Raw genomic sequence first — 23062 nt, 5'->3', positions numbered from 1 at the left:
ATTTACTTTATTTCTTATATTTAATTTCTTTTATGTGGCTTTAAATTATTTGTTTAAATGTATTTATTCCTCTACGCAGACGTATTTAATGTTTTGGCTGCTGGATAAATGAAGTTTATCTAAAAATGTCTCGCACATTTATTATCGGAGCCGTTTATTTATTCCTGTATCTGTTTAAATTTCCGTAAGTTTGTTCCATCATATTTGAAAACGTGCAGCTGGAAAACATCTCGATGTGATTTGAGGTGAACTGTTCCTTTAATGGAAAGATTGGATTTATTGAAAAGTGTAAAACCAATAAAAAAACGTTTTTTTCCTCTTCCCCCCGTGTCTTCCTGCTCCACGCCCTCGTCCCACAGCCGGACGACCTCGACCCCTTCCACGACCTCCTGGACGACCGCTCCTACACCACAGACGTCAACATGCCGAGCCCCAAGCCCAAATACCTCCAGTGCAAGGAGACGAAGAAGGACCTGATAACGTAAGCGCCCTCCTCCTCTTCCTCCTCCTCCCACCTGACCCCACCTGCCTCTCCCCACTCATGCTCTGCTTCCCCTCCACCTTGTTTCTTCCTCCATCGTCCTCTCGGCCTACCACCTCCCTTCCTCCTCCCTCCCGTGCGGCGCTGCTGGCAGTGGCTTTGCTCTATGACTTTTATTTCCCAGCGTTATCCGTGTGTCCACGCTGATCTCAGACCTGGTAAATCCTGCGCTGCGGTAGACGCTTTATGGACGCGGCAGCGGCAGCTGTCAGGAGTATGAAGCAGAGTACAGTGAAGCTAAACTGGAAACAATGAAAACCGAACACACCAGAAACGACCCCCCTCCCCCGCTTTTTCTCTAATTTTCACTTTTCCTTCTCCTTCCCTTTGGGCTTATAAATCTGTCTATTTTTCCGGTGGCAGATGTCCCACACCGGGGTGTGATGGAAGTGGTCACTTGACGAGCAATTTCGCCTCACATCGAAGGTGTGACTTCCTTTTCTCCTGGTGGACTCTAAGTCTATTTCTCTTTATTGTTTTCAGCTTACCTCGACTATGCTGTCAGACACCTGTAGGCTCTCTCTCTCCCTCTCTCTCTCTTATCTGTTAGCCCTTTGACTATTTGACCGGTCACGCTGAAGCGGGGCTGAAATACGGGAATAAGAAGAGACTAGAAATTAATTAAAGATCGGCTACATGCTCATTTTCCTAAGCTAAACCCCGGGATGAAGCCATCCCTCGATGGGCCGTGCGTAAAGCCGTCTAAGCTGGTGTTATTCGGTCCTCCAGGCCTTTCCCACAGCGTGATGCAGACTAAGCATTTAGCATTCAGAGACGGCAGGTGGAAGCAGAAATGCTGAGTGTGGGACGAGTGTGCACGGAGCGAGCGAAGCCTCACACTTTTGGATTCCCCACATCGAAACTCACGATCCCGGCAAAGTTTCCGGAAACGCCCTTCAGCCCCGTTTGAGCCAAGCGCTGCACCCGACCTTTGGCCACGGGCGCAAATACTCAGAGGGTTAACGTTAAAGCTCAGCTCCCTGCACGTGCATCATGGCTTTATTACATTTCCTGGTTGATATCTTGTGTTTTCTGTGCATGCTTTGGAGCGGGAGTGTGAGTGCAGGCTGCTTGTGTTGTGTTTCAGTAGTGGGAGTGTTGGAGATTTCCCTCCCTGATCCTTGTGTGACTAACGCTCCACTGCTGTATTTTCCAGTCTCTCAGGTTGTCCTTTAGCTGACAAAAGCATTCGAAGCATGCTGGCCAACAACGCGCAAGAGCTCAAGTAAGGCGTGACATGATTCACTCACACGTTTATTTGTATGTCGAGCTCACACAAATGTTCGCGCTGCTGACGGAGAGGTTTGCAGGCAGGGCCTGAGTGAGAGAGCTGAGGGGACCTGAAAAGGTCCGAGTGGGAAAGACGTGCATGTGATTTAAATCCAACAGTGATGGAGAAAAGAGTGTGTGAGGACGTAACCACAGCAGCAGGAGATTTTATGGCAAAAAAAGACGTAAATATTGTTAAAGAAGCCTCCGAATTAAGATCAGTGTGTGGAACACAGTAACGTCCTCACATCTGCACATGGAGCTGCTCTAACCCTCAAGTTTCAAAGTGATGATATTTGTACCAGACGGTGAGCCGATCAGTGCCGAGTAACATCCCAGAATTTCACCTAAACTGCAGCTCGGACTTGTTGGCGGCTCAGTTACTACGGTAACCTCCCAGCAGCTGTGTTATCGGTCAGATGATGTGATTTAAAAAGCTGAGCACGGCCGTTATGAAAGGATGGGGATTGGCCGGCTCTTAGAGCCTCCTGTGGACGTTAGAGGAACTGCGGTTTCTGACACTGATCTTAAGCGCACGATCTGATATCCTTGTGTCGCTGTTGTTCCCACATCATCATAATAAATGTTGTTCCAGGTTCAACATTGCAAGTGACCAATCACATTGTTGTGACATCATACTTTTGCGACTTTGGAAAAAATGCCTTAAAAAAAAATCTACTTAACTTGCGAGAAACCGCCTCTGTCCGCCGATCCAGCAGTTTGAATTCTTTGCATTTCAGGATACTGTTCTTTAATAAACGGTAAGCATTATACATATTGTCCTTGCAACATTGGAATTTCATAAATGAATGATTCGCTTGGCTTGCAAAAGTATGACGTCACAACAATGTGATTGGTCACTTGCAATGTTGCACCTGGAACAACATTTATTATGATGATGTGGGAACAACACCGACAGGAGGATATCAGATCATCCATCTTAAGCAGACCTCGCAGCTCTTTCCTTTAAATGAATGTGGCGTGTTGCAGCTGAGATGCCGTAGGCCCTGAGCCCTTTTTGCGTTTTGTGCCCCAGGTGCCCGACACCAGGGTGCGACGGTTCGGGACATATCACTGGCAACTACGCCTCACACAGAAGGTAAAGCACCGCCGCGCCGTGCACGTATTAATCCTGCAGATCGCTGTCCTCTCTGTAACGCTGTCATTTATCTACAGTCTTTCAGGGTGTCCGCGTGCCAGGAAAAGTGGGATAAAGATCATCCACAGCAAAGAGAACAAGGAGGACCAGGAGCCTATCAGGTACAGTACAGACACTCATCATCTGTCTTCTGTCTCCCTTAAACCCCGGTGATAACTCCTCCTCCTCCTCCTCCTGGACCAGCTCTGCTCGCCACATATTTCCCGCGTGACACGTGATATGATGTATGACTTTTAAATGATGCAAAGTTTGTGCCGGAGTGTGAAGGAGAAAGTCGGAGAGCGCGGGGTTGTTTGAGTTCACAGGAGGCTGGGGGAGGTTCTGCAGTCTCCTGCAGACACACACAGGTAGGAAAGACAAAGAGAGGGAGACGGAGGCAGAGAGATTGATTGACTTTAGCCGAATCCCGCGATGTGCTTCTCTGGCCTCAGCTCTGCAGCTGCATTGATTTCTCTGGTGGTGCAGAGCACAAACAATACTCCGACGCTCCTCATTCTGCCGGATTGCGAGGACAGTCGGCTCACGCTGACCGTGTTAGGATGCTCCGCGGTTACAGGGGCATGCCGAAAGAAGAAGACAAGCTGCTGCAAACAAGAGCGTCTTCCTGGTTTATGCGCACTTATCAGTGAGGCCCACTGAGACGGCATGATGGAGAGTTTATGTGAGGAATGAATGAAGGGGCGGGGAAACGAGATACGCCCCAGATGGGGGGGTGCTGTAGATCTAATCAGATATTTCTCCTCAGAAGGAAGCTAGTAAAGCAGCTCAGTCTGACGAGTTCAGACTGTCCTGCATGTGTGAGAGGACTGTCCCATCACTTCAGGGGAAGCTTTGGGCAGAACAGACAGAAGATGAATGAAATAAATTCCTCTAAGTGCAGAAAGCCGGTGAAGCTCCCTCTATCTGTTTTCCATGAGGCTGAACTAAAAGCAGACAGGACTGATACGTCCACGGCTTTAGCCGTAATCCGTTGTGCGTGCTGTGACATTTGGAATAATTTACTGCCTCGATGCATCTGATTAGCGCGGGTGTTGATGCACTGTCACTGTTCCCCCCCCCGCGATAAGGGCTGCCACTGGGACAGCTTTAAAATAAGATGATCGTATCTTTGTTTAAATCGAAGCGAAAGCAAAGACGCAAAACAGAAAAATAACATCAGCTGTTCAGCAATTCGCCGCTGAGGAAGCACGAGCTCCGGCTCGCAGGTCACAGAGAGGACGTTATCTCCTGTATGATGGAAATGTGATTTTTTTCCCCCCCTCAGGTGTCCGGTCCCGGGATGTGACGGTCAGGGTCATGTGACGGGGAAGTACGCGTCCCACAGAAGCGCGTCCGGATGCCCCATTGCAGCCAAGAGGCAAAAGGACGGATACCTGAATGGCATTCAGTTCACGTGGAAGTCCGGGAAGACGGAGGGCATGTCCTGCCCGACGCCGGGCTGCGACGGCTCGGGTCACGTCAGCGGAAGCTTCCTGACGCATCGGAGGTGAGTCAGGGGTGTGTGGGCGGAGCTTTAAGGAGAAGGACGTGCATAAAAGTCCCTACATAAATGGATAAACACAGGCAGCACTGTGATGTGTTATTAGGGCGGTGCTCTCTGCAGGACTGCAGTGTGGATGGAAACACAGTAAGCAGGCAGACAGGCGGGTCAGGCAGGGCTGCGTCCTACAGACAAAACATTAGGAGAACAGAACCAGATGGAGGCTTCAGACGATGGAAGAGCTGCACAGTCTGCAGACACAAAGCCCATCGAGCTGATTCAGGATGAACCGGACAGAAGGGGGACGGCCGAGCAACTTGTGGGAACTTCTGCCACAGACGAACACAGTTTCATCTCCACCGTAGGAAAAACACAGCTCGACTGCTGAATGAGTCAAAAACTCGAATCAATTATCAGGACTGGCAGCGCTCGTGCTTCCATGTGTGCAGAAAGAGCTCACAGTGAATAAGCAAACGTGTTCCAGGAGACAAGCTTGGATGGAGAGCCTTTAGCCTGAGCGTCACTCACGGGGGTTACATGTCTGACTGCAGGAGGTTTTTAACACTTCCTTTAGCTTTTGCATGGAAACAATTACACTTATATGACATATACAGACAGCGCTGTAAGCTCTATGTCCAAACACTGCTTCTGTTCGGTGTCAGTTACAGTAGCTTTGTTTAAAGCGTATTGCACACCCCTATATGCTGCCCCCTTGTGGACATCTTACGGGCAGTGCAGAAACTGCACGTTGCATATAATGATGCAATGAGAATCCTTGGTAGGATACCTACAGGGGGTCGTGTCAGTCAGATGTTTGTAGCTGTGGGTGTTTGGACGTCTGCACGGCTCTGCTAACAGGGTTAGCAGCTCACAGGTCGACAGAGAGTGCTACTCATCCAGTCTGAGGAAGCACCAGTTAAACTGTTTGTGTATTTATTGATTTCTTTTATGTAATTGTGTTTTTTATGTATATTATGGTTTTATGTCTTTAAAAATATTTTATAATTTTTTAAGGTTTATATGTTGTGTTGTTTTTTTAACTATGGACGTAAATTCTGCCAATAAAGACTGATTGATTGATTGATTGATTGATTGACAGTATATTAAATATGTGCCGGGCTTCAGATGACAGCACTGTGGGCTGTAAACATGTTTATTTCTGGAGCCTCTGCTGGACGGTGCAGGAACTGCAGGCTGCTGCTTGGTTGAAGTTTGCCACACCAGCACGAGCGTCTCTTCTTTAGGAAGAACACACTGGGTCGGGGGGAGGGGGGTTTGTGTTTTCCATCTGTGGAGAGCGTTGGCTCGCTGTGTGTGTGTCTGTGGCGCCCATCATATACTGAAACAATGCTTCCTGTTCTTGTCGCTGCCTCCAGTCTGTCAGGTTGTCCGCGTGCCACCTCCGCCATGAGGAAAGCCAGGCTCTCCGGAGTGGAAATGCTAACAATAAAGCAGCAGCGTGCCAGCAACGGTAACCGCAACTACCACTCACACACACAATACAGCCAATCAGGAACACGGCCATGGAGTGATTTACTGAAGAGACTTCCAATTCCACATAATGGACCAATCAGGAGTGTGTGTGAGAGCGGGGTGTGAATAATGAGGGGAGCCGAGGAACAGGGCTGGGTTTGCTGTAATGTGTCTGTGAGGTTGTTGAGTCTTAATTAGCTTAAACGAGCTGGTGCGGCGTAGGTGGAGGCGGTCGCACGGCGAGCGTCCGGCACACTTTTTAATTATTCGACACAGAAGGTGCTCGTGTGATTGAGAGTCCCTCCCTGTGTGCAGGGCTGGAGCACGACGAGGAGATCAAACAGCTGGATGAAGAAATCAAAGACTTAAGTGAATCGAATTCACAAGTGGAAGCAGACATGATCAAACTCAGAACACAGGTGAGTCGCTTCCTGTCTGTACCGGGTGTGATTGTAAGTTCTGCAGCTCCGCCCCTCAGAGCTCAAAAGCCAAACGTTGTTATGGAGATTATAATGAGGTCACGAGGCGGGGCTAAAGCTCCTTGAGCACCTCCTCCTGTAATGCTGCCTCCAACTAAAGGTGTAATTTGAACTTCAGCATATTTTATTTGAAGTGACAATCTAATAAGATTTACCTGCAAATACTTAGAGGTGGGTACGCTAGAATAAGGGGTGGCGATCAGCTTGAAGTGAGGGGAACACATGTCAAAGCGGACATACGTCTCACGTAGCTCCTCCCCCTGCGTGTGCAGATATCAGTCAGCAAACCGCTGAACTGGAGGCCAAATTTAAGAGAAGCAGAAGGCTCCCTCAGGCTGGACTGTTTAGGCGTCCTCACCAAATCCCGGCTTAACTCCAACATCACACGCCTGATTAACGTTTAGCCTTCCCTTCAAGGTCGTCTCCTTGTGCACCTCTGGGCCTCCTACCTGTAGATCCTTCGCTGCAGCTCCAGCCTGAAACGTGCAGAAAGTAGCATTAATGCGTAAATGGTACTACGCCTCCTGTGGACATTGGAGGAATTGCGGCTTGTTCTTCAGCCCTGGAGGCTGTCGAGGTGGATTTGCAGAACTTTCTGGTCACACCTCGTACAATCCGATCCTGCAGTGGTGCGTAGCTGCCCGTGACGCTGTGCGCTAACTCTGCACCGTCCCTCTCTGCAGATCACAACAATGGAGTCCAACTTGAAGTCCATAGAAGAGGAAAACAAGGTGATTGAACAGCAAAATGAATCTCTCCTGCATGAGCTGGCCAACCTCAGCCAGTCACTGATTAACAGTTTAGCTAATGTCCAGCTCCCTCATATGGTAAGGGCCACCAGGAACGGCAAGCCAGCAAGTTGCAGATTAAAGCTGACCGTAGCATTATCTGTGTATTTAAGCTCAGCCCAATGTGCATGCTGCTTAGCCTGAAGTGTGGGACGCTGCTTGTCTCTCCAAACAGCGAAGGGGAGTGGTAGTTTCTCTCAGCGTCTCCATGAACTGAAATATTGAGGTTTTTGTCTTTTATTGTTAGTTTAACTGTTTAGGAGGAATTAAAGTGCACGTTTATATATATGTTCATCTGTTTGCTCTCAATGATTAAAAAAAGAGTTTTATGGTAATCACACTGCTCTCATATCCTTTTATTTAACGAACACGTTTCGCTGACAGAGGAACGAGTGAAACTGGAGCATTTTATAAAATCAACTTTTACATTTAAAAATTTCCTCTGGTGAGAAATGTCCACAGCACTGCAGCAGAATAACCAATGAAGACCAGCTCGTGTTGTTTCTCAGTTAAATACTGCCATCTAGTGTTTGATTGTGAGACTGGTTTCTCAAAGCGATTTAAAAGGAGATTGTCCCTCTTTTCTTCCAGAAACCACTGACGCACAAAGAGCCGCCTCTGAGGACCAACAGCTGCTTACAGATGCACCAGCAAGTAAGTGCGCAGCGATTCATGCACTCGACTGCAATCTGCTGGATTCTGCTTCGTGTCTGACGCACTTCTGTTGTTATGGAAGCAAAGAAAGGCGATTAAACACCTCAATGTGACTCTTAATCAGCACTAAATCCTTAATGTTGGTTTCAGAAACATTTGGCTGCCGAGTTTGAACTGGTTGATTTGTCAGATATATGAACTCTAGCTTCCAGTGTCCGATCGAGATGCTGTTCTGGGGGAGAAACTCAACGATGAGTCACAGGTTGTGTCTGCCGGCACAGATTTTACTCCAAACCTGTCAGAATGTTCACCGCGTCACAAAAGCAGACCTGGAGTTTAGGAAGTCTGTGAACGGTGTCTGTCTCTCAGCCATGTGAGCTACAACAATGGACGAGTCTCCCGAACAGCTTTTTCCATCATGAAAGAAACACTCACAAAGTCTGCTGCTAATCTTTGAGCTGCTCATTTATTAAACCACAGAGCTTCATTCTCATGTGACGGACTTACAGGAAAAGTGGCTGTGAAGGTGTAGATGAAGTTCCTGCAGAGACCGGTCCCGAGTTTCTCTGAATTCTCACTGGACACAGACTTTGGAGGAACCAGTGTTGGACTCCACCACCATCAACAGCCCGCAGGAGGATCTGGGACCTCTGCCACCTCTCGACCTCAGCGTCACCTGATCCTCGTGATGCTGACGCGAGGAGATGATGTCATTAAAGCATGAGTGCAGACGCTAAACTGGCCGAGAGCTTCACCCAGTGATGTGTCCTCCAACGCAACGATGACAAGGTCGACGTCTTCATCCTGTCATGCTTTACAAAGAACAGGAAGTTACAGCACTGTGCAAGAGTCTTGGGCCACCACTTATTGTTTATGAGAGCAGGACTCTCTTGTCATTTTTGAAGTGCTCATGAGCAACAGTTCTCCTGCTTTCTGAAGCGTTTTCTTTGGGTTCAGTCCTTCTGCCAAACCATCATCAGAGGAATCTGTTTTATTTCTTTTTTGTTAACTCTGACCTCTGAATCATTAACTAACACTAACCTAACTTTGTTACCAGCATATGGGCTCAAAATGTGGTCATAAATATTTTGTACTTGTAAATCAGGATTTGTATGTGTAAAAAGAATTTGTGTGTGCGTAAAAAAGATTTGTATGTGTAAAAAGAATTTGTGTGTGCGTAAAAAAGATTTGTGTGTGTGTAAAAAAGATTTGTGTGTGCGTAAAAAAGATTTGTATGTGTAAAAAGAATTTGTGTGTGCGTAAAAAAGATTTGTATGTGTAAAAAGAATTTGTGTGTGCGTAAAAAAGATTTGTATGTGTAAAAAGAATTTGTGTGTGCGTAAAAAAGATTTGTGTGTGTGTAAAAAAGATTTGTGTGTGCGTAAAAAAGATTTGTGTGTGTAAAAAGAATTTGTGTGTGCGTAAAAAAGATTTGTGTGTGCGTAAAAAAGATTTGTATGTGTAAAAAGAATTTGTGTGTGTGTAAAAAAGATTTGTATGTGTAAAAAGAATTTGTGTGTGTGTAAAAAAGATTTGTGTGTGCGTAAAAAAGATTTATGTGTGTGTAAAAAAGATTTGTGTGTGCGTAAAAAAGATTTGTGTGTGTGTAAAAAAGATTTGTGTGTGCGTAAAAAAGATTTGTATGTGTAAAAAGAATTTGTGTGTGCGTAAAAAAGATTTGTATGTGTAAAAAAGATTTGTATGCGTAAAAAAGATTTGTGTGTGGACTTAGCCAAAAAACCCTGCAAGTTACACGTACGCATTTTGACCCTATTTTTCTTCCTTTCATCTGATTGGTCAATGTCATGTCAATCACAAATGTAATAATCCAATCAGAGGACAGATGGGTTTGGCTGTCGGAGGGGCGCTTTTTTGAACTGCAGGTCCTTGAAGGGTGATACAGTTTGAAGCTGGAGGATCTCTATATAAATATCCGATAGCAGCTAGGTCCGCTAACTTTCAGCAGCTGTTGAAAGGATAAAGTTGTGGTATGTCAGTGGTTAGAAATACCATCATTACTTTAGGATTAGATTAACACAAAGTCAGGGCTGACCCGGGACCATTGCTGTGAGTCACAGTGCGCAGCATAAAGGTCCTTTCACATCGGAAGCAGGATGTGCTGCTAATGCTAACTAAAAGCTAAGGATCCAGAATTTGTTGCGCTGGCTGCTGAGCTCTGTGGGTTTTTGCAGCAGCTCTACCTGTACTAGATGCACCTGCTCCTCGTCGTTTCTATCTCTGACTTTATGTCCTCTACAAGAGTTTCGGGGTTTTTTTTGCTAGTTCTTCAAATGTTCAATAAAAACATGTATGCTAATTCATAACGAAGAAAGCTTTGTAATGAAGACTGTCATTTCCAAAACACTGCCCGCCCCCCGCGGTCCGCAGCGCTGTTGAAAAGGCTGTGGAAGTCCCTGTATTAAGCACGTAGACCTGTGACACAAAAATCACCAAACTCAGACGACCACAGACTGTTTTCGTTCGTGGTGATGAAGGAAAACGCTGGGTTGGCATGTAAAAGGGCATTTATTCCCTTCAAAGAACTGCAGTTCAAAAAAAGCGCCCCTCCGACAGCCAAACCCATCTGTTCTCTGATTGGATTGTTACATTTGTGATTGACATGACATTGACCAATCAGATGAAAGGAAGAAAAATAGGGTCAAAATGCGTACTTGTAACTTGCAGGGTTTTTTTTGGCTAAGTCCACATACAAATCTTTTTTACACACACACAAATTCTTTTTACACATACAAATCCTGATTTACAAGCACAAAACTGATTTACAAGTACAAAATATTTATGACCACATTTTGAGACCATACCAGCAGCCTGTCACACAAACACTTGTTCCTGTTTCTTTAGCCGACTCTAAAACAGTATTTTTGTACCAACAAGGTGATTCCTAAAGAACAGTTAGCTGATGATCCGTCTTTAAGAACGAGAGGAACAAGCAGAAACCTGACAGAGGGCCTGAGAGATGATCTGGATTGATCAGACACGATCTCAGTGAGGGACGGCTGTCAGGAAGCCAGTCTGAATGAAGGGAAAGGCTGAGGTATGAACATGACACAAGAACTGGACTGAAGACCAGAGGAACAGGTCTGATGGAGAGCTGGATCCACATCCTGGTCCGTATGTACGAGGAGGTCCAGCAGTGAGAGTGTGCAGCTGTCTGTGATGCGTTGAGTGGTTTTTGCATTTCTTTGCTTCCGTACTTCACGTGTTCCTTCTGTTTGTGTTCATGTACCAGTGATGCTTTAGCACAGGGGTGGGGAACTCCAGGTGCTGCAGGTTTTAGATGTGTCCTGGTTTAAATGGATAAATGACCTCCTCAGCATGTCCTGAAGTTCTCCAGAGGCCTGGTGATGGTGTGCTGACCCAGGGTGAGATCTAAAACCTGCAGGACTACGGCCCTTGAGGCCTGGAGCTAACAGCGTTTTACTCTAACGTGGAGTTTGTGGTGATTGATGATTTTTTGCCTCTGACGGTGTCCATGTGGTGCTTTTTGTTTTCCTGCAGGAGCCAATCAGCGAGCAGAACTTTGACGCCTACGTCACCACTCTGACGGACATGTACACAAACCAGGAGCAGTACCAGAGCCCCGAGAACAAAGCGCTGTTGGAAAACATCAAGCAAGCCGTCCAAGGGATCCAGGTGTAATCAACCAATCAGCAAAGGGAGACTTTTTGTTCCCACCGCAGGCGTGGGCGGCGAATCAGAATCCGCGTACAAACAGGCAGCGATGGTTTGATCTCCTCGGTCCGGCGCACTAAAGTGTTATATATTCTAAATTCTGTTCTCTGAAAAAATTGCGAGGCTCTAAGCGTAGGAAGAGCTTTTCGTTCTCTCTTTTCTTTCTGGGTCTCGCCGTGAGGGAGAGAATTGGTTTTTGAGGACATTCACATTTTGTACGTTTTCATATGAGCTCACATAGTGTCATGTATGTTTCTAGCTGCTCATGTATGCACATTTTTAGTGTATATTTCTGAACAGTAAGCTAACGCTAACGGAAGGTGAGCTCTTTTTAATGCTTGGCCACGAAGCATTCGGGATGAAAAAAAAGGTGGACGGTGGAAGTGAAACGCAGCGACGGAGGAGGATTTTTCTCCTCGCGCAGTGGACGATTCTGGACTTTTCAATGTTTTTTTTCCTCCTTCTTCTTCTTCGTCTTCTTCTTCTTCTTGCGTGTAGATTGTTCCAGAACAAGAACTGGCTTTGCGGATCGCTTTATTTTCTGCCAATGCTCGAGAAAAGTTTGTGCTCTGTTTTAAAGAAAAGACGTGCAGCTGCAGGTGGGGGCATTTTTAAAATCGGTGCTGTAAACGAACCCGGAGAGGAAACTGACCTGATGTTTGTATGAATGTATGTATGAACAGTTCTATTGGAAACATCATTACACGGAAACCCGATGGTGGAAATCCCGTTACCTAGGAGAGCCTAGGAGAGCCAATTGAGTCCTAGGGGAACGCGTCATGTTCACATGCTCATCGTTAATTAGTAGAAAAGACCTACAGAGAGCTCTCTGCTATCAAATCTGCTCAATTTGGAGACTCGTGTGGGAAACGTCTCTGCAATATCAGAACTATGGTTTCTAGCAGGGAGGCGATGCAATCTGCAAAGGAAAAACGTTGGTTGGGTATATGCAATCTCTTGTTTATAAGCATAGCGGGGTAACAGGAATCTTTTTAATATAGCCTGTAATGTAAAATATTGATTTTTATACAAATCTTTTAATACAAAAAGTCTTTTTAAAAAAGGAGGAGGGAACCTGGACGTGGAGTTTTAGGAGCAGAAGTATATGAGTTCCACTTTTTTTCTGTACGACTTTGCACAGGGACACCTTCGTTTCCATGTTTTGATGTTCTTACAGAAGCTAAAAGCAGTACCCGAGAGCCTGAAGCGAGGGTTTCCGAGGGTTTTGTAAAGAGTATTTATAGAGTATGACAGCGGGACTTACAGGGTCACTGTCCCCACTTATGTGCCAGTAGACTATTTGCACTTGTCCTTGAAGATATTAACCTTACGTACGGCGGCGTGCAATTTCCCAGGTGACCTCTCTGGCACACGATCGGATTTCGTACCACTGAGAGGAAGAACAGGGACTTGGTTCAAACCATAGCAGTTAGCTGTAGGCTACTATCGAGTGTAAAAACATTCAGTCATTTTTGCTCTGTTTTAGGAAGATGAAGTTATCCCCCGCAGCACTTTATATCTAATCACTGTACAAATGGTTAAATAGTCAATCAGTTCGAGGTTTGAATAAAAAATAAGCGGAAATGGCGAAGGCGCGCCGGAGCCCGACCTTCGCGGGGCAACGCCGCTGTGCGCGCCCCTCCCTTCTCCTAGTCGTCCTAGTCGTTAGCGCTCACGTTCAGGATTTGCCTTCTCGAGAGCGAATGCAAACGGTGCTCGTCGTCGTTCACCTGACCGAATCTCATCTATTGTACTTTACCGTCCTCTGTCGGGACTCTGCTTCCCATCATCCATGACTGCGTACGCCTTTTTCCACAGCATCGTGTCTGCAGCTTTTTGCCAATATAGTAACGCTTCAGTAGAGTAATAGCTAGTACCAGTTTTTGAATTAATTCTCATTGCCAGTGAACACGGAGGAGGGACTTTAAAGCACAAACCGGCTGCTCATCTGACGTTGGGACATAAATACCAAGCCTGAAAAAGAGTATCTGTGACTATCTATAGGGAACGCAAAGAGGTCGTCGCATATTTAGAACCTTTCATAGAAACTATTGTGAATTCATCAGAGTTTATTATTTAGTCAGAGCCAGCTGATTTAGTTGGAGGTTGAGTTCAGTGACCATCAACAAAGACAGGATTTTGTATAAACTATTGTGCTCTCTGTGGAACTGAAGTTTGATTTATTTTTGTACTACACAGCATGGATTTGTTGACATTTTAATTTTGCTATAAATGTGTGAGATCACAAGTTGCTGTGATATTTCATTTATAAATTGTGAACTTTGTACAATTTTTGTCATGCTGGATGTTGACACATCTTAAACTCAGAATAAAGACAAATGTGTTGCCAGAGGCCTGAAACTATTTCTTTGTGTTCTTCGTGTGACGCTGCAGCACTTCAGCGGGTTACAGCTCGCGACGGTCGCCAGGAAATGATGTCGTAAACTTTATGAATAAAGTCGAATCATCTCCTGTGTGACGTTTTCACCACAGGTTGTTGTTTTTGTTTCTAGACCATATCTGGACACGCTAGCTTCACACAGACACACATACCTGCTAATCAGTGCTCAGTAACATCCATCCATCCATCCATCTTCTTCCGCTTTATCCGGGGCCGGGTCACGGGGGCAGCAGCCCAAGCAGAGAAGCCCAGACCTCCCTCTCCCCAGCCACCTCCTCCAGCTTGTCCTGGGGAACAACAAGGCGTTCCCAGGCCAGCTGAGAGATATAATCTCTCCAGCGTGTCCTGGGTCTGCCCCGGGGCCTCCTCCCGGTGGGACATGCCTGGAACACCTCACCCAGGAGGCATCCTTGTCAGATGCCCGAACCACCTCAGCTGGCTCCTTTCGATGTGGAGGAGCAGCGGCTCTACTCTGAGCCCCTCCCGGATGGCTGAACTTCTCACCCTATCTCTAAGGGAGAGGCCAGCCACCCTTCGGAGGAAGCTCATTTCCGCCGCTTGTATCCGCGATCTCGTTCTTTCGGTCACTACCCACAGCTCATGGCCATAGGTGAGGGTAGGGACGTAGATTGACTGGTAAATTGAGAGCTTCGCTTTTACGCTCAGCTCCCTCTTCACCACGACGGACCGGTGCAGCGCCCGCATCACTGCACCAATCCGTCTGACGATCTCCGGCTCCCATCACTCGCGAACAAGACTCTGAGGTACTTGAACTCCTCCACTTGGGGCAAGAACTCATCCCCGACCCGGAGTGGGCACTCCACCCTTTTCCGGCTGAGAACCATGGCCTCAGATTTGGAGGTGCTGATCCTCATTCCCGCTGCTTCACACTCAGCTGTGAACCGTTCCAGTGCGAGCTGGAGGCCTTCACCCGATGAAGCCAACAGAACCACATCATCCGCAAAAAGCAGAGATGAGATTCTGAGACTACCTAAGTGAAAGCCTCCGCCACTTGGCTGCGCCCAGAAATCCTGTCCATAAAAATTATGAACAGAATCGGTGACAAAGGGCAACCCTGGCGGAGCCCATCACCCACCGGGAACGGGTCCGACTTATTGCCCGTAATGCGAACCAAGCTCTTGCAACGGTTGTATAGGGATCGAATGGCCCGTAGCAATGGGCCAGACACCCTATACTCCCGCAGCACCTCCCACAGGACACCCCGAGGGACACGGTCGAATGCCTTCTCCAAGTCCACAAAACACATGTAGACTGGTTGGGCAAACTCCCATGCACCCTCAAGTATCCTTGAGGGGATTCAGTGACCTCGCCCCCGGAAATTGGCGGGTCATCCCCTTCATCCCCAGACTCGGTTTCCTCCTCGGAAGACGTGTCAGTGGGATTAAGGAGGTCCTCAAAGTATTCCTTCCACCGCCCGACAATTTTCTCAGTCGAAGTCAGCAGCGCTCTGCCAGCACTATACACAGTGCAGGTAGAGCACCGCTTTCCCCTCCTGAGACGCCTGACGGTTTGCCAGAATCTCTTCGAGGCAGACTGAAAGTCTTTTTCCATGGCCTCTCCGAACTCCTCCCACACCTGAGTTCTTGCTTCAGCCACTGCCCGAGCCGCATTCCGCTTGGCCTGTCGATACCTGTCGGCTGCCTCCGGAGTCCCACAGGCTAACCAAGCCCGATAGGACTCCTACTTCAGCCTGGTGGCTCCCTTCACCTCTGGTGTCCACCATTTGGTTCGGGGATTACCACCACGACAGGCACCACCCACCTTGCGGCCGCAGCTCAATGCAGCAGCTTCGGGAATGGAGATGCTGAACATGGTCCTTTCGGACTCAATGTCCCCAGTCTCCCTCGGAATGCTGTTGAAGCTCTGCCGGAGGTGTGAGTTGAAGATCTCGTGGACCGGGGCCTCTGCTAGGCGTTCCCAGCACACCCTCACTACGCGTTTAGGTGCACCGGGTCTGTCCAGCGTCCTCCCCCACCACCTGATCCAACTCACCACCAGGTGGTGATCAGTTGACAGCTCAGCCCCTCCCTTTACCCGAGTGTCCAGAACATATGGTCGCAGGTCTGGTGATACGATTACAAAAATCGATCGTCGACCTGCGGCCTAGAGCGTCCTGGTGCCACGTGCACTTATGGACACTCTTATGTTCGAACAAGGTGTTCGTTATGGCCAAACTGTGATTTGCACAGAAGTCCAATAACAAAACACCACTCGGGTTCAGATCAGGGAGGCCGTTCCTCCCAATCACGCCTCTCCAGGTCTCGCTGTCGTTACCCACGTGAGCATTGAAGTCTCCCAGCAGGACAACAGAGTCTCCAGGTGGAGCACCTTCCACCACCCCACCCAGGGACTCTAAGAAGGCTGGGTACTCTGAACTACCACTCGGCGCATAAGCGCAGATGACAGTCAGGACCCGTTCCCCGACCCTAAGGCGCAGGGAACAAACCCTCTCGTCCACCGGGAAGAACCCCAACGTACAGGCAGCAAGCTGAGGGAATATTAGAATACCCACCCCAGCCCACCGCCTCTCACCAGGGGCAACTCCAGACTGAGACACAGTCCAGCCCCTCTCCAGGAGACTGGTTCCAGAGCCCAAGCCATGCGTAGAGGTGAGCCCGACTATATCTAGCCGGTACCTCTCAACCTCACGCACTAACTCAGGCTCCTTCCCCACCAGAGAGGTGACATTCCATGCTCAGTAACATCCAATTAAAATCCGAGAATATCACCAAAGCTGAAGCTGAGACCTCATGAATGGTCTGTTAGTACAGTGACCTCACAGCAGCCCTGTTATTGGTCAGATGATGTTATTAAAAATGTGCTGAAAGGCTCCAACAACACAAACACGTTCAAGAGGTCCAGTTCAGGGACTCCAGTTAGCTCAGGTGAAACCTAGCAGAGAGCTGCTTGTGTCTCCGTCCACCTGTCAGTCAGAAGCCACACCCCTAATAATGCAAACAGGTAGGTTATAAAAACAGTCGTCGTCCCCCCCCCCCCCCCCCCCCCCCATACAGGTGTTATGAAGGGGAAATTATCTGTAGGTACCAGAGCAATGTGTTTAAGTTTTAACATGGGAGTCTGTGGGGACCGACTCACTGTCGGCTTCGTTGTTCAGGTTTATTTCAGCTGTGTTTCATTGATATAACACCGGCTCATATCAGCTATCGTCTGAGAATGCTTTCTCTTGTGAGATGACCCCAACAATCTGAGCAGCACTTGGAAAGAAGAACTCCCTTTTAACAGGAAGTGACTTCCAACAGAAGCAGATGTCTGCTTTGGTTGGGAGGTGAGTGGAAGGAGAAGTGAACAAAGAGAGAGAGGACAAACATCAGTGACATGCAGCACTGGTGTGTAAACACAGGTGCATCATGGGAAGTCCCCAGCAGCCTGAGCCTGTAGCATCGCAGCTAGTTCAAACGTGTTTCCAGTACAAACTGGAAGCTGGTTCCACAGAAGAGGGGCCTGAAAACTGAAGGCTCTGCCTCCCATCCTACTTTTAAATACTCTAGGAACAACAAGTAAGCCTGCAGTGTGAGAGCGAAGTGCTCTAATAGGGTGATATGGTACTACAAGGTCATTAAGATAAGGCGACCCCTCCTCTGAGGGGGCAGTCCAACCAGCTAAATATAGTGTTTACTCTATTATTTTATACTTTATGGTCTACCTCATGAATCTCTCCATAAATTACAGTTAGTTCACAACACAGCTGCTCGTATTGTTTCCAGAATTACATCCACTGAACATATAACAGCTGTTCTTAAACAGCTCCATTGGCTTCCAGTTCACCCCCGTGTCAGATCCTGCTTCTTACTTTCAAAGCGCTTCATAGCCTCGCTCCTCCATATTTATCTGATCACCTCCATACGTACTCGCCCCTTCGTACACTCCGCTCTTCTTCAGCTTCCCTTCTGTCTGTTCCGCCTGCTCGCCTGACTATCCTGAGACTCAGAGCCTTTAGTTGTTCTGCCCGAGACTTTGGATGCATTTCTCTGGACCACAAACTCTCTACTTTTAAATCACGTCTCAAAACTCATCTGTTCAGGATTGCATACAGCTGATTCTGTCTCAGTCCATTTTTACCTACCTAACTTTCATGCTTGTTTTTTTTCTTATTTAACTTATGTCTAAATTTTATTTATGTTTTTTTATATTGTACTGTTGCTACTGTTCTGTGCTATTGTAAGGTGACCTTGAGGGTCTTAAAGGTGCCTATAAATAAAATGGATTAATATTATTATTTAGCGTAAATAATCATAACGTTTATCTCTGAATTTTAACATTTGTTTAGTAATATGTATGTTTGTTTTTGAACAGTCCCCATTTTACTGTAATGTGTAAATATTGCATTGATTTATTGCTAAATTTCAGCTGCTGGCCACACCCACCTGTCTGGAGTGTACCTCGCCTGTTGCCCTGTGATAGCTAAGACAGGCCCCCATGACTCTGAGCTGGAGCAGAAGAAGTGATGGATGGATGATATCCATACCATGGGCTACTTTAGGACTTTGATTTGATAGTTTGAGATAGCATGATCACATGACAATTATTACTGTTAGACATACTTTCAGGAAACTATCTCTTTTTTTTGTTGTTGTTTTTTGACCATCACGTATCCAGGTGAATCATTCATGCAGTAATTTTGCCTTTTATTACTACTTACCTGCTGAGGAGCCAGCTGAGTTGGTTCAGGGATCTGAAAAGACGCCTGCTGGGTGAGGTGTTCTGGTGTGACCCACCAGGAGGAGGACCCGGGGTCGACCCAGGACAGACACCTGACTGTTCCCCCCGATAAGTTTGGTTGGGAGAGGGAGGTCTGGGCTTCTGCGCTTCATCTGCTTCCCAAAGTTGGATAATTTGGTTCCTGTGCTCCTGTCAGCCTGCAGCTGACAGTGAGGGCTGTTTCAAACTGTCACAGTAAATTGAGTTTCATTGTTTCACATTAGCTGCAGGCTAATAGCTCCACCTGACAGCTCGGACTGGATAAGACTGGCTGCCCCTCAGAAACATAAAATGTGATTGTCAGGTTGGAGGGGCTTCTTTACTGGAGATAAACATGTTAGCAGAAAGGATCAGAAGTCTGATGTGGAACTGATAAAACCCTCAGCTGTCTTCAGTGTTTCATCTTTGCAGTTGAAACCTGATCAGTGTTTCTGGACTCTGAATTTTATTGGCTGGTAACACAGACATGTTTGTTTTAATGTTTGATAGGAAGTTCACGGAGCCCGGAGAAACCACACTCCTGCTGTGAGGTTATTCTACAGACTGAAACTGGACTGGAACTAAACCGAGGCGTTTCACTTCCAGGAAATAAAAAGCAAAAGAAACTTTTGAAACAAAAAAGAGGAAATTCAAACACAAGCTACGGATTTTCTAGAAATAAAGATCTGCTGTTGCTGTGAAGTCGTGCCGTCACATCCTTCATGGCACGTGTCTCCGAGTGTCTGAACTCTGGGAGCGACGGCCCTGCGGTTTGTTGCTGCTGTAGGTGAAGCTGGTCTGGGAGTTCTTCTCCAGCTCCTTGGCCAGTTTGGAGCTGGTGGCGACACTGTGCTTGTAACCAAACTGTGGAAATAATGATTAGTCATGTTTTAGCCAAACTCTGGGTTTAGTTAAAAAGTGGGCAGACAGAAGGCATGATGGGAAGAGTCGAGGGAAAAAATGATACTGTAGGTACATTTACATGGTGCATGAGCAATTCTAAGTTATCCTTAACTTCAGGTGTTTTACAGGAAAAGAGACACAAATTATTCTGTAACAGGTTTTAAGTACTCTGTAATTTCCTCGTAATTTAGCCAAAAAACAACAACATATCATATGTATGCTGTACTTTTTTCATCACGGGGCTTATTATGAAGCATCTGAACCTTGCCTAACTTCTGGGTATTTTACAGGTAAGGAGACACAAAGCACTAAAATTACTTACACTATAATTTGTGTCTCCTTGGCTGGAAACCACAGAAAAGATGGTACTACATAAAATTACTTATACACTTAAATCACAGTATTTCTTTGTTTCCTGCACAAACCTGAACTATACCTCCTTTTTCCAGTGTACGCTTGTTAAAGTATTTGTTCGTAAATATAATTATACTGTCATGTCAGATGAAATAAGTTGACGTTTTAATTACAGGGGAAGTGCGCCCTCAGTCGCAGGCTTTAAGGTCCTGAAGGACCCTCCACGTCGTCTTTTTACTGTGGAATTTTGTTTGAGTCGCCACTAAATAAGAAACAAAGAATGAAGGACAGTAAAACCGAAACGAATAAAAACTGAACAGACAGAAAAAACACTGATTAGAAAGAAAAGTAATAAAGCTGTTTGGCTGTAGGAGCACAGAGATCACTGCACAGACACTGAGCTCATTATTAGGAACTTCAGTCACGTTTAATATGAGCAGGCATAATTTGGAAGAGTGGATTTATGAGTGGAAATCAGAAAATAATTAATATTAGCTCAATAAAAACACATTTAAAGCACACTCATAATAATAACTGAAGATAGCGACGTCATTACTTGCTGTATGTGCTGTAATTCGTACATTTTCCAGCAGATGTCAGCAAAGCCAAACTTTTAACATGTGGCCGCTTCACTGTGCCGATAACACAAAGATGAACAGAAATAACAGAAATGACATGAACGTGTCGTTTATGGTTAACAGAGCGGGTGTCCACTAACTCTGTGGACAGATTACAGCGCGGGCGTCGACGCGTTATTTTAATCATAACTATAATTAATATCATAAAATAAAATGTTCAAACATCCTTTATCATCATCATCATCATCATTTCAGCCTCGGGAGTGGACGTCCCAGCAAATTAACTCAAAGATCAAACCAGGAAGAAAAACCCTGAGAGCCCGTCTGACTCTACAGACCTCAGTCAGCAGGTTAAAGGTCAAAGTTCATGACAGCACAATAAGAAAAAGACTGACCCTGCAGGAGAACGCCTTTTCCTTTAATAAGAACATGGCAGCACAGCTTGGGTTTGCAAAGCTGCACCAGAACAACGTCCTTTGGACAGATGAGACCCGAGTGGAGACTTTTGTCCAGAAGATCAGCAGCTGATCGGAGAAGTGTCGTCAACACCTGACCTGATCCCTGCTGCCTTGTTGTTGTGTTTCCTCCTCAGCTCTGTGTGTGCATGTTGTTCAAATACAGTTATTATTATGAATGACTGTCTCCACATGCTGAAGTCTTGTCATGCACACAGTGTTGGTTTAAAAAGTTACTACAATATAAAAGTTGCTGGAACATAAAAGTTGCTACAATATAAAAGTTGCTGGAACATAAAAGTTGCTACAATATAAAAGTTGCTACAACAAAAGTTGCTGCAACATAAAAGTTACTACAATACAAAAGTTGCTGGAACATAAAAGTTGCTACAATATAAAAGTTGCTGGAACATAAAAGTTGCTACAATATAAAAGTTGCTACAACAAAAGTTGCTGCAACATAAAAGTTACTACAATATAAAAGTTGCTGGAACATAAAAGTTACTACAATATAAAAGTTGCTGCAACATAAAAGTTGCAGGGATGTTGGAGACATGAGCTCGCTGAGTGATGGTACTGCTGCATATGATCTCCTTATTGCTTATTAGAAAGCGGGAGGACTGTGCGTGTATCCGGCTGTAAACATGTTTGCTTCTGCTGTGAAGTTCTAACAGGGAGTGCATGGGGCGGACTCCCTGCTGCCCCTGCCGGTGGGCAGAGGAACTGCAGCTTTGTCCTGCTCAGAATCATTGGTCGGTGAAACTTCAGAAAGTTTCCTTCATTGTTTCAGGAGCTCCGCTCAGAGAAGGACAGCCGGGCTGCGAGCTTCCAGCCTGCGTGTGTGCGTGTGTGTGTGCTGCCTCTCCTCCTCCTCCTCTCTGAGTGTGTGTGTGTGTGTGTGTGTGAGGGGGCAGCTGGTCGCTCGGCTCTGCTCGGTTAGAAATGGCGCTGCGGGCTGCCCTGCTCTCCTCTCTGCTGCTGCTCTGCGCGGTTCGGCGGTTCGGCCTGTGCTGTCCGAGCCGCTGCCTGTGTTTCCGGACCACGGTGAGATGTATGCATCTGAACCTGGAGACGGTGCCGGCGGTCTCTCCGCAGACCACCATCCTGTGAGTACTTTCTCCCGGCGGAGAGCGGCTCGATCCGCAAGCCTGCGGAGGGGGAGGCCCGAGACACGGTCCGAGTTAGTGTTAGTGAGGGTGGAGGGGGACGTGTGCACACCGAGCCGTGCTGCTGCAGGTTCTGGGGGTCAGAGAGTGCAGGAAAGGCGCTTTTAGGGTCTCCGAGCTGGAGAAGAGAAAAGTTTTCAGGACACCGCAGGCTGAGCTCAGGGTGCTGAGGAATCCGATGGATCCACCTTAAAAGTCGATCTGTGAGGTCACAGGAAGCCTGCAGGTCTTTGAAAGAGGTCCAACCAAGCTGGAATGAAGCTGAAGTTAGAGTCTGGGGCTAGTGTCCCCCTAAACTGTCCCAGCTGGTGTTTTAGGGACACATCAGCAGATCCTGGTGTTGTTTTTTGGTTCTTGTGTGTTTGCATTTGTACACTGGAGCCAATCAGGAGTCTCACTCTGTTTGTGTTCATCATATTTGTCTTTGGTTTTCATCTCGAGTCCAGCAGCGACGTTTCCAAAAACTGCAGTTATGTGATTTATAGTTTTTATGAGTAGAACAGCTCTGACGCTTTCTTCACTGTAAATATAAAATAAATATGAGAAAGATAAACACAGTGAGGGTGGGGGTCAGCTGATGTCCGGGTGGGTGTGGTCGTTTTTTAGCTGTGACGTCAAAGATCTTTGCTTTTGTTATTTATTGAAAATGTAAATATGTGAGTTATAGATGTGATTATGCTGCTGTGCTTTCATTCTGGGGGTTTGTTGAGGCCTGAGCTCGTATCTGACGCTGAGCCCGACCTTCAGGCCGGGTCTGAGGGTTTGGCATCAGAGTATTGGGCTAAAAAGTCCTCTGGGGGGGCTGTTCCCTGCCAAGCTGTTCCCTGCCCAGCTGTTCTGTGAGAGTTCAGTTCTTCCTTGTTTATTGATTGTTTATTTGTTTGTTTATAATCATGGTCTCTGCGTGCACCTGAATCAGAAGTTTTGCCATAGCGAGCAGCTCCTCGCTG

General features: G+C 46.7%; 2 protein-coding genes across 9 annotated transcripts in view; both read left to right on the top strand.

Moving 5' to 3' along the window:
- Positions 1 to 13876, top strand: part of myt1lb (myelin transcription factor 1-like, b) — a 109267-nt gene extending 95391 nt beyond the window's left edge. For 5 of the 7 annotated variants that reach the window (XM_063496814.1, XM_063496818.1, XM_063496817.1 and 2 more), the window contains 11 exons: positions 360 to 481; positions 905 to 967; positions 1698 to 1766; positions 2847 to 2909; positions 2987 to 3070; positions 4234 to 4455; positions 5826 to 5920; positions 6238 to 6341; positions 7085 to 7228; positions 7781 to 7843; positions 11363 to 13876. In XM_063496814.1, coding sequence (XP_063352884.1) covers positions 360 to 481; positions 905 to 967; positions 1698 to 1766; positions 2847 to 2909; positions 2987 to 3070; positions 4234 to 4455; positions 5826 to 5920; positions 6238 to 6341; positions 7085 to 7228; positions 7781 to 7843; positions 11363 to 11503 — 1170 coding nt within the window. In that variant the 3' untranslated portion in view covers positions 11504 to 13876. The remainder of the gene's footprint in view (positions 1 to 359; positions 482 to 904; positions 968 to 1697; positions 1767 to 2846; positions 2910 to 2986; positions 3071 to 4233; positions 4456 to 5825; positions 5921 to 6237; positions 6342 to 7084; positions 7229 to 7780; positions 7844 to 11362) is intronic. The other 2 variants (XM_063496819.1, XM_063496816.1) reach the window with 2 other exon arrangements.
- A 6611-nt stretch (positions 13877 to 20487) lies between these two features.
- LOC134644098 (peroxidasin) overlaps positions 20488 to 23062 on the top strand; it is a 39257-nt gene continuing 36682 nt past the window's right edge. For both annotated transcript variants that reach the window (XM_063496811.1, XM_063496810.1), the window contains exon 1: positions 20488 to 22052. In XM_063496811.1, coding sequence (XP_063352881.1) covers positions 21889 to 22052 — 164 coding nt within the window. In that variant the 5' untranslated portion in view covers positions 20488 to 21888. The remainder of the gene's footprint in view (positions 22053 to 23062) is intronic.

The sequence above is a fragment of the Pelmatolapia mariae genome, linkage group LG16_19 (genome assembly GCF_036321145.2).
Source record: "Pelmatolapia mariae isolate MD_Pm_ZW linkage group LG16_19, Pm_UMD_F_2, whole genome shotgun sequence".
Taxonomy (NCBI): Eukaryota; Metazoa; Chordata; class Actinopteri; order Cichliformes; family Cichlidae; genus Pelmatolapia; species Pelmatolapia mariae.
Note: the sequence above shows the minus strand (reverse complement) of the source record. Positions and strands in the feature narration are given on the sequence as shown.